General features: G+C 32.7%; 1 protein-coding gene across 2 annotated transcripts in view; it reads left to right on the top strand.

Moving 5' to 3' along the window:
* COL11A1 (collagen type XI alpha 1 chain) overlaps positions 1 to 9634 on the top strand; it is a 243381-nt gene extending 233747 nt beyond the window's left edge. For both annotated transcript variants that reach the window (XM_024230767.3, XM_054530629.2), the window contains exons 64-67: positions 2842 to 2954; positions 4383 to 4451; positions 6203 to 6436; positions 7936 to 9634. In XM_024230767.3, the coding sequence (XP_024086535.2) occupies positions 2842 to 2954; positions 4383 to 4451; positions 6203 to 6436; positions 7936 to 8082 (563 nt within the window). In that variant the 3' untranslated portion in view covers positions 8083 to 9634. The remainder of the gene's footprint in view (positions 1 to 2841; positions 2955 to 4382; positions 4452 to 6202; positions 6437 to 7935) is intronic.
* Positions 9635 to 10902: the final 1268 nt, after the last annotated feature.

Raw genomic sequence — 10902 nt, forward strand, 5'->3', positions numbered from 1 at the left:
TCATCTGATTTTTAAATTTCCCAGATTATGTTAAACTATTTTGTCTCCGCTTTACTCCGTAGAAAATATTGTTTTGCACTACCAGTCATATACTGGCAGTTATAACTGTGATCTAAGTAACTCAATGCAGATAGAAGAGTTCAGTGTAGTTCAGAAACAGCCAGCATAAAAAAAACGATGTCACAAAAATCTTCTTATCTTAATCAAGCATAGCCTGTTAAAGGTAAAACACAGGTAATTATTAGTGTTCTTATACAAACTGGTATCTAACATCTTCATGTTTATAATGTGTTTATCTGAAAAATATACATTTAGTTTAGTGATTTATAAGGAGATTTACTTTTAACTGGTATTATTTAAGCAAAGGATTTAGATGATTTAGATAATTCAATGTTATATACTCCTAAAAACCATATAAGATATATCAAAGGTTTACAGTGGTTATCTCTACTTGGTAAAATCTTAGAGGATTTTTTTTTTATTTCCTTGTATTTTTTTTTCCTGGGAATTCTAATTTGTTTCAGACATGAGTATATTAATGGTATAATCTGAAAAAATATAGATGTTTTTGTTAAAAAAGATATTGAAGTTATGCAACTATAAGAATACTTTTCCTGTTTAAATACAAGTAGTAGCAGAAGATAAAGCAGGTTGATATTGCATTTTGTAGAGTTCCAGCACCAAGATAAGCAATTTGAGCTTTTAAAATATTAAAAGTTAGTAACCAGTGGACTTATATAATTCAAATATTTGAAATGAAGTGGCAGCACGAAAAACAGTTGGAAGTATAAAGGTAGAAAGAATTTGATTCCTTTCCTTCTCAGTATAAAGGTCAAGGCTGCCACCCCTATAAAAAAAAAAAGGTTAACAAGAGAAAAGTATTAAAAATGTATTTGATTATAGTTCAACATAACATAGGAGCCTTCAGATTCAAGCTCCAAAGATACAGAGGAAGCTGTCTAATTTTATGCTTAGGTTCGATAAGGCAGGGACAGCTGTGTAGAAATGCAATATAATATTGGACAAAAAAAAGGGTATGAGCTAATGATACTAACCTGAGTAGGGAAACCTATTAAGGCCTTCTGTTCAGATTCTCCCTGGCCTCTGTGTTGTAGCATTCCATCCTCTCAGGTACTGAGTATAACTCCTCTGGAATAAGGATTTTAATTTCTTTATGGCCAGCTGTTACACAGAAAGGTGGGTGAAGGTTATGTTAGCAGTGGCAAATCCATATGGTATACTAAGGGTTGCAGGAGTGAAAGTTTATTAAAAAGTTTTAGAACAGAAATGAAAGAAAGTAAAGTACACTTGTAAGAGGGTCAAGCGGACGACTTGAGGGCTTCAAGTGCATGGTTTGACCTTTGACTTGGGGTTTTCCACATTGGCATGTTTCTGAGGTTTGCATTTCTTCTTGCCTGATTCTTCCCTTGGGGTGGGCTGTCCGCTAGTGCAGTGGGCTGTCAGCACTTGGGAGGGGCCCCACACACATTTTGTTTCCTGGAGTTGTGCGCATGCTCACTTGTGGCGTTTTTCCCCTTACCAGTTGAGTGTTCCCAGAAGAAGGTTATCTACCAGTTCAACTCCAGCCATTTACATCTTAGTGCACATGCTTAAGCCCAGTAGCCCACCTCCTGAGATCATATAAAGAAGCTGCTGGTCACCAGTTTCAGGTGTTTTCTATGAGGGAAAGGGAGAAGGCCATTCCCTGGCACCAGCTGCAACCAATTGTTGTTTTAGCGAGCCAGTTTAACAACTGCCTGACCTTCATCTGATGGTTGCCTGACATTCCTGGTGGGGTTGGCGGGGCTCTCCTGCCCTGTTTATGTCTGACTGACTACGTACTATAACAGTTAGAGTAATATGTTTAGGTTTTATTGCTGTCTTTGCAAAAAAGTGGTTCTGGTTTCTATGACCCACTTTGGGGAGGAGGAATTCTAATTTCCAGGACTTGCCTCAAGGGAGAATGAGGGATGAGAGACAGGAGGGCAGAGGTCAGAGAAAAACTGCTTCAGAGGCTTTCACGTGGGGGTATCATATTTTGAGCCCCAACAGAAGGAAGCAAAGTAATGTTTACATGTATATCACTTTTGGCTCCTAGTAACTCTTGTTAACTAAAGCCATATTGTCAGTTATCTAAAGAATAACTTTGTTACTCCCACTATTTTCCATGCTTACTCACATAACACCAAATGAATGGTGATGATTATTCACATAATAAAATGTGTTCGGCAACATTTCAGCAATGGCATTAATAGCAGGCTACATTAAAATATATAAAGTAGTCCTTCTTAGGACCCCCCTTCAAAGAGAGAGTACATTTATTGCAAGTTTTTTTTTTAATAAAATAAGGCAGAGGTATGATCTCTGAGGCTAAGTAGATACGATATCACCTCCGTTGTTACAAATGAATAAACTAGGAAGAAAATATATTGATTACACTACTCAGATTACTTAAGTAGTAAATAATACTTATGAGATTTGGAGTCAAGTATGGACCTTCTGAGGTCAATATGCATGCAATTTATTACACAGGGATAAATGGAATGTTAATATTTGAGGAGACGATATTTAAGCTGAAACCAAAAAGTGATAGGCATGATAAGAATTTTAAAAAGGTATTCCAGGTAGAATATATGGGGCGTTTGCAAAGCTTCGAGGCAGACAAGAGAAAGTATCACTCTTTGTTAAAAAACGTACCCCAATATGCCCAAAAGCTTAAAAGGGAAAAGATCTATTAATATTTGTTTTCCTTATTTCTCTTTCTAACAAAATTTGATATCTAATGCATTCAACAATGATGTCAATGAATTTTTATATGACATATTTTTTGCTACCTTCTAGGTGAATATTGGATTGATCCTAACCAAGGTTGCTCAGGAGATTCCTTCAAAGTTTACTGTAATTTCACATCTGGTGGTGAGACTTGCATTTATCCAGACAAAAAATCTGAGGGAGTAAGTACCAATCTGTTTTGGTGGTGAATGTTGACAGTTCTTGCCATGTTTTGCAATATTGAACTAAACAGGAAAATTATACTGTCATATTTTCATTTATCTGCTTTTCTTAGAAAATAATTAGAGTACTTCATTTGCATAAACATGAATAAGCACCAAATTGATGCACAGAGTTAACAAATACTTCTCTTCTTTATTTTTTACCCAGATGTATTCTTTCTGCACCTGCTTGCTCTCTAAAATTCTGTGGCTTTCCATGACACAGCACAGCTGAATCTCAAATTTTAGTGCCAGTATAGTGTTCTTCTGCCCAATTACCACATCATAGACCTCACAGCTGCATATTACACCCAAAATATCTAATTTTATAAAGAATTAAACTTTTATATACGTCTTTTCTGCACTTACATATTTTTTAAATATTTAGTTTCTTTAAACAAATTCTTTAATTTTTATGTAACAGTATTACCGGTATACTGAGTTCTATCTCCAAAGCTAAATGCAAATCATTAATGTAAAGAAAGTTTGTTCATGAGCATAACTATATTCTCCAAACATTTTATAAGTGGAACGTTTTGTCTTTATTTATCATGTAATAAATCTCATTCTTCCTAGTAAATGGTGTGGACAATAGAGGCACAGAAACTCCTTAAGGCAAAACAAGCAGCTTTATGTGTGACTAATGGTTTTGGGAGAAAAGTTAAGTTTCTGAGTAAAGAGTGGGTAGTAAGGGCAGGAGAAAAAACAACTTCCATCTCCCAACCCTACTTGGCATGTAATGAAGCACAGTGAAGCTCTTCTAGCCTCAAGAGAAAGGTGGAAAAACAGAAAATGCTGTCTTACACAGATAACTCGAGTTCCCTATTGTGAGGACCTATATACCCTTTGCTGTTCTTCACAAAGCATAACAATAAATGCAGATCTATAAAAGATTCTAAATATTCTAACCAGCAGGGAGTAATTCGGGTTGTTTCCAGTCAGTGCCTTTCACACAGCATCTCTCCTTAGCTACTGGCTAAATACTTTCAAACATGTTCCTTGGCTATGGAGTGAAGACGGTACCTGCCTTGCTTGATGAAGCTGACTGACATTTTGAGAATTTCCTTTGCAAAGGGTTTCTGTGTTCCACCAATGTCCCCTACAACCCTTAGTATGCCTTTACCAGGTTGACTTTCCCCTTTTCCTTTAGAGCTGATAAAGACGACAAAAAGGAAATGACTCAATCTTCACTACATAGAATGTACAGGATCTATCTCAAATTTTTCTCTTTGTCTCATTTTGTATAATCTAATTTGTGTCATTTTAAAACTATTTTAAGCACTCTTTATTTTCTTAGTCTTACTGAAAATGAATTATATGTATATAAAAAATACTGTTTATATTGTAAATTTTCACCTACTTACTAACTTTTCTGTTCCTTTGCAACAGGTAAGAATTTCATCATGGCCAAAGGAGAAACCAGGAAGTTGGTTTAGTGAATTTAAGAGGGGAAAACTGGTATGTTATTACCTCAACATGAAATGGTTTTTCACAAACTCAAGAAGTGATATTCTGATTATGTATTTCTGGACCTTAACAGTGAAAGTCTAAATTATGCTAAACGAGGATTCCCTGTGGTCTCTAGTTTGCTCCACTTAATATCTCTTAGACCACTGTGGTATCTTAAAGCAACCTAACATTTTTGTATAAAAGTAAATGGAAATATGCTAAATTTACTGAAAACAAGGATCAAATCATGCATACAATTTATTAGGTACCTAAGATAGACATCATAAAAATATAAAGAATATAATATCTACTTAATATATATCTTCCTATTATTTCACTTTCTGTTTGCTTGAAACCTAATTCCTTCTTTGTTCTTCATTTCAAAAAGTTGGAATGTGCAACTTTTTCTGACTGTTCTGGCACAAATTTAAAGATTTCCATACAATTACCAGTTCAATAATTTTCTAAAGATATTTTAAGATTAGATGTCAAAATTAAATTAATCTTTAAAAGTGTTTAAACATATACATGTGTTTAAAGTATTTTATTTAGAATTTATTGAATTTAAAGTGTTTTCCAGTTATCCAGATAATTACTCAGTTGTTTAATTTTCTTTGAAAAGCTATTATTTTCCATTTATGATTATTTATACAGTTATTATTTCTATACAAACTCATGCATATTAACCACTTTTATTGACACTCTCCACTGGAGTTATAATTCTCTATTACAGTCTTCAAGTTGCATATTAAATATCCATATTACATTATTATCTTTGTATAAGTTTAAAAATATATACAGATAGAACTCAATGTGTGTGGATTGAATTTTCCCAGTAGATTTTTTTCTTCAACCCCACAAGAATACTCAGGATCTGACCTACTATTCAGTAAGAACTAAGTAAAATCTGTTTTAAGGAAGGAAGTAACAGATAACTGCTTTTACATTGACCTAATCTATAGTCTAGGTGAACATCTTAACCTTTTTTTTTTCAAATTTAAGTGTATATGTTACAGCTGAACTCAGATATTTTTATTACCAAAAATAAGACAATTTATAAAGATGATATGAGACAGTTGCTAATAAATTACAACTGAGACTATTTTCCTGCTGTAATTACAGAATAAGTATTGACTCAACAAATATTGTCTTGTCTTGCACATTATGCTTGGTGCTGGCAATACAGTGTTGAATACACACATCATCTAAAAATAGACAAACAGGCATTTCTGAAAACATTAATAACCTTTGAGGACTATAGCCCCAAAATGAAAAGTGTAGGAACATGTTTACAGATTTGGGTAAAGTTGATACATTTTGAAATGTTTGAAAGGAATAGTCAAAATCAAACAACATAAAACCAGCTAATCTTTGCATTATTCTAAGATTCCTTGGTTTTCATTGTTCCATTATTTTACCAATTTTTTTTTCAAAAAGATACATAAATATATTGAAACATTTCTTGGAAACTAAAGCATTTTTTTATAGTGTTTACTGTTTAGGAAACTAAGACATAGAGATAAAGTGATTTTTTCAAAGATAAGCAGTGGCTACAGTAACTTAGTGGGATACAATTCATAAAATCTTGTCTCTGGGTCTTCTGACCCTCAATGTACACTTTTTTTCATTAGGTTAAGGTGGGTCTTTTGATTCATCTACATGCTTCTGGCATCACAGTTCACCGTCGGCAGTGATTTAATTCTTTGTAGCATAAAAGAGGAACAGAGTCATTAGGTTTCTTTTTATTCCTTTATTGCTAGCTTTCATACTTAGATGTTGAAGGAAATTCCATCAATATGGTGCAAATGACATTCCTGAAACTTCTGACTGCCTCTGCTCGGCAAAATTTCACCTACCACTGTCATCAGTCAGCAGCCTGGTATGATGTGTCATCAGGAAGTTATGACAAAGCACTTCGGTTCCTGGGATCAAATGATGAGGAGATGTCCTATGACAATAACCCTTTCATCAAAGCACTGTATGATGGCTGTGCGGTGAGTATAAGTTCTGCTTGTCTTCCTTCACAGAGATGATAGGCAGCATGTCACCGTTTCAGTTGGTCCTTACCCAGATTTTTCTCATGAAATGGATGTCAGTTGTTATTAACATTTGATGCTTAATCTTGACATGTTAAACTATGGTATGTGAGAAACCAGTAATGTTAACACACACACAGTTATGCACACAGACACTCTGAAACATTTTTAAAGGCATAACAGAAGATAATCTTGGATTATATGTTATTTTATTCTGACATTTGAATCACATCACAGCTAGTTATTCCTAAAATGAAAAAGAAAATAAAAAAACTTATTTCATTTGCCTCCTTATTGGTGATTTTAAAATGACCGATAAAGGAATCACCATTATACCATTTATAATATCAATAATTTTTAGCCCTATATTTTGTTTATAAGAAGCTTGTTAATTTGTACTATATCAGTTTGAGATCCAGTATCATTATTGTTATCTCTATCTTATAGAACTACCTTGTTGACACACATAAGATTTTATATAAGAAAATAATAAATAGGTGCCCTAAAAAGCTCATTGCTTTAGCTGAGTATTGATGACTGAAGAGAAGTCACAATTGTAAATAAGTAAGTTCATGTTTTCATCAAAATGAGTGGAGTGCAAGTAGAATGAAGAAGAGAGAATAAAGCAAATGAATGGAGCAAGAGTTGGGAAAAGCTTTTCCTATATAGTTTATTGTTAAATATTCATAAAATTAACATATAGCAGAAGAAATTTTTTTGACATTTGACCTTCTGTGTTATAGTTCTGAACCTGTATTCAACTTTTTCTGTAAGAGAATTTGACTATGTATGTCTTAACTATAATTGTAAAGATGTATTATTTATACAGGAGGGGCTGGGTGTGGTGTCTTACCCCTGTAATCCCAGAACTTTGGGAGGCCGTGGCGGGCAGATCACCTGAGGTCAGGAATTCAAGACCAGCCTGGCCAACAAAGTGAAACCTCATCTACTAAAAATACAAAAATTAGCTGGGCATGGTGGCACATGCCAGTAGGTCCAGCTACTCAGGAGACTGAGGCAGGAGAATGGCTCGAAATCAGGAGGCAGAAGTTGCAGTGAGCTGAGATCACTGCTCTCCAGCCTGAGCAACAGAGCAAGACTTCATCTCAAAAAAAAGAAAGAAAGAAAAGAAAAAAAAATATATATATATATGAGGATTCAATACCAACATCAATTTTCATATTAAATTGTATTTATTAACTCGACTCTTTTTAATTACAAAATATATAGCACTATCATAGTTAAGTAATTACAGCTAAATATTAAATGTACTAATCAATATTCAAAATTTCGAACTATATCAGTGATAAGAATTATTACATAGATAATAGAAAATTGGTTTTTCTATTCTCTTCTCTCTCAGCTTCTTACCGCCACTCAGAAGTCCAAGAAAAAATAAGATACATTTAAAAATCTTAAAAGATCGTATAACTTTTTATTTCTGCTTTATTTTACAGTCCAGAAAAGGCTATGAAAAGACTGTCATTGAAATCAATACACCAAAAATTGATCAAGTACCTATTGTTGATGTCATGATCAATGACTTTGGTGATCAGAATCAGAAGTTCGGATTTGAAGTTGGTCCTGTTTGTTTTCTTGGCTAAGATTAAGACAAAGAACATATCAAATCAACAGGAAATATACATTGGTGCCACCAACCCATTTTGTGCCACATGCAAGTTTTGAATAAGGATGGTATAGAAAACAACTTGCTACATATACAGGTACCATTTAGGAAATACCGATGCCCTTGTGGGGGCAGAATCACATGGCAAAAGCTTTGAAAGTCATAAAGATGTAAGTTAGTGTGGCTAAGATGGAAACAGGGCTGATTCTTGATTCCCAATTTTCAACTCTCCTTTTCCTATTTGAATTTCTTTGGTGCTGTAGAAAACAAAAAGAGAAAAATATATATTCATAAAAATATGGTGCTCATTCTCATCCATCCAGGATGTACTAAAACAGTGTGTTTAATAAATTGTAATTATTTTGTGTACAGTTCTATACTGTTATCTGTGTCCATTTCCAAAACTTGCACGTGTCCCTGAATTCCATCTGACTCTAATTTTATGAGAATTGCAGAACTCTGATGGCAATAAATATATGTATTATGAAAAAATAAAGTTGTAATTTCTGATGACTCTAAGTCCCTTTCTTTGGTTAATAATAAAATGCCTTTGTATATATTGATGTTGAAGAGTTCAATTATTTGATGTCGCCAACAAAATTCTCAGAGGGCAAAAATCTGGAAGACTTTTGGAAGCACACTCTGATCAACTCTTCTCTGCCGACAGTCATTTTGCTGAATTTCAGCCAAAAATATTATGCATTTTGATGCTTTATTCAAGGCTATACCTCAAACTTTTTCTTCTCAGAATCCAGGATTTCACAGGATACTTGTATATATGGAAAACAAGCAAGTTTATATTTCTGGACAGGGAAATGTGTGTAAGAAAGTATATTAACAAATCAATGCTTCCGTCAAGCAAACAATCATATGTATAATTTTTTTTTCTACCTTATCTCATCTCATTGTTTCCAGTGTGCTTCAATAATGCAGGTTAATATTAAAGATGGAAATTAAGCAATTATTTATGAATTTGTGCAATGTTAGATTTTCTTATCAATCAAGTTCTTGAATTTGATTCTAAGTTGCATATTATAACCGTCTCGAAAATTATTTTACTTGCCCAACAAATATTACTTTTTTCCTTTCAAGATAATTTTATAAATGATTTGACCTACCTAATTGCTAAATAAATGACATATGGTGGACTGTTATTAAGAGTATTTGTTTTAAGTCATTCAGGAAAATCTAAACTTTTTTTTCCACTAAGGTATTTACTTTAAGGTAGCTTGAAATAGCAATACAATTTAAAAATTAAAAACTGAATTTTGTATCTATTTTAAGTAATATATGTAAGACTTGAAAATAAATGTTTTATTATTTCTTATATAAAGTGTTAAATTAATTGATACCAGATTTCACTGGAACAGTTTCAACTGATAATTTATCACAAAAGAACATACCTGTAATATTGAAATTAAAAAGTGAAATTTGTCATAAAGAATTTCTTTTATTTTTGAAATCGAGTTTGTAAATGTCCTTTTAAGAAGGGAGATATGAATCCAATAAATAAACTCAAGTCTTGGCTACCTGGATTGGTCATTTTCTTTCTTAAATAGGTTCCAAATTATTCTCAATTTCAGATAAAGCTTTTGATTCTTTCTTGACCATCCAGATTAGAATAGTTTTACACTTCTGAACAAACATATTACCATTCAGAGATAAGTTGTCTAAATCCCCCACATGCATAAGATAGTAAAAAGAACATGGTAATACTAAATTTATAAAATAAAGGTAGATTATACTTAGAATTTCAAAGACATATTTTTGTAATTAAATATTTTACATAATGAAAGTATAGCAATAACAGAATATTTTGCATATCAGCCTGCATCAGGGATGCAGTGTTATCTGTTTAAACCAAATAAACTTTAATTTGGCACTCAATAGAATGAACAGATAATTGAATGTCTACGCTTTTATATTCTTTCCATATATGGATATAGTCTTCTTCAGGACATCAGACTTTTTTTCGCTCCCTTATGATTGATGTAATCTAGACAAAAGAAAGCTCACCAGAATAGAAAAAAACTTGTTAGATGATATTTTAATCCTGGCCCCAGCAGGTATGTTTTTCATATGAAAAATACAAAGAATAGTATTGACCTTGAAGGCAGGGCAAATCATGGACTTAGTGCACATGAAATTTGATCTAACTTTAAGAAATAAAACTACAAACACAAGGTACAGAAGTGACTATAATGAGTAAAGATATTACAACAAATTATTATTTGTATTAAAAAGTTAACACAAAAAAATACCAGGAAATCTGGGAAAACAATCTTTTTTTCTTTCTGAAACACTCTGTGATTTTTTAATATTATATTTTTGGCTGCAGTCTCTTTGAGTGAGTGCCTCTTTATAAGAGATTTCATAATTTAACTTCCTCTAGAGTAAGATACTCTAATATGCAAGGTGAAAAAATGTTTCTTATTGATACCTTAGAAATATTTCTGTTTCATGTCTTGTTATTGGTAAGTATTATAAAATTTTTAGATTATTTAAAAATTTAGGAAAATCTCTATTACATATATTTCATATGCACTAGAAAATTTGTGAGAAATTTCCACAGACTAGCTTCTAATTCTGTACATTTCAAATATTGTTTCTCCTCCACTGCCTATAGATTTTATGTTCTGGGCACCATAAAACACATGTATGCCATGGTACAAACTCAGTCTTCTTTGTGGTCATCATAACATATCATTAGTTCATTCTTCCATTGCTATAAGGTAATACCTGAAACTGAGTAATTTATAAAGAAAATAGGTTTAATTGGCTCATGGTTCTGCAGGCT

Source organism: Pongo abelii, chromosome 1, assembly GCF_028885655.2.
Source record: "Pongo abelii isolate AG06213 chromosome 1, NHGRI_mPonAbe1-v2.0_pri, whole genome shotgun sequence".
Taxonomy (NCBI): Eukaryota; Metazoa; Chordata; class Mammalia; order Primates; family Hominidae; genus Pongo; species Pongo abelii.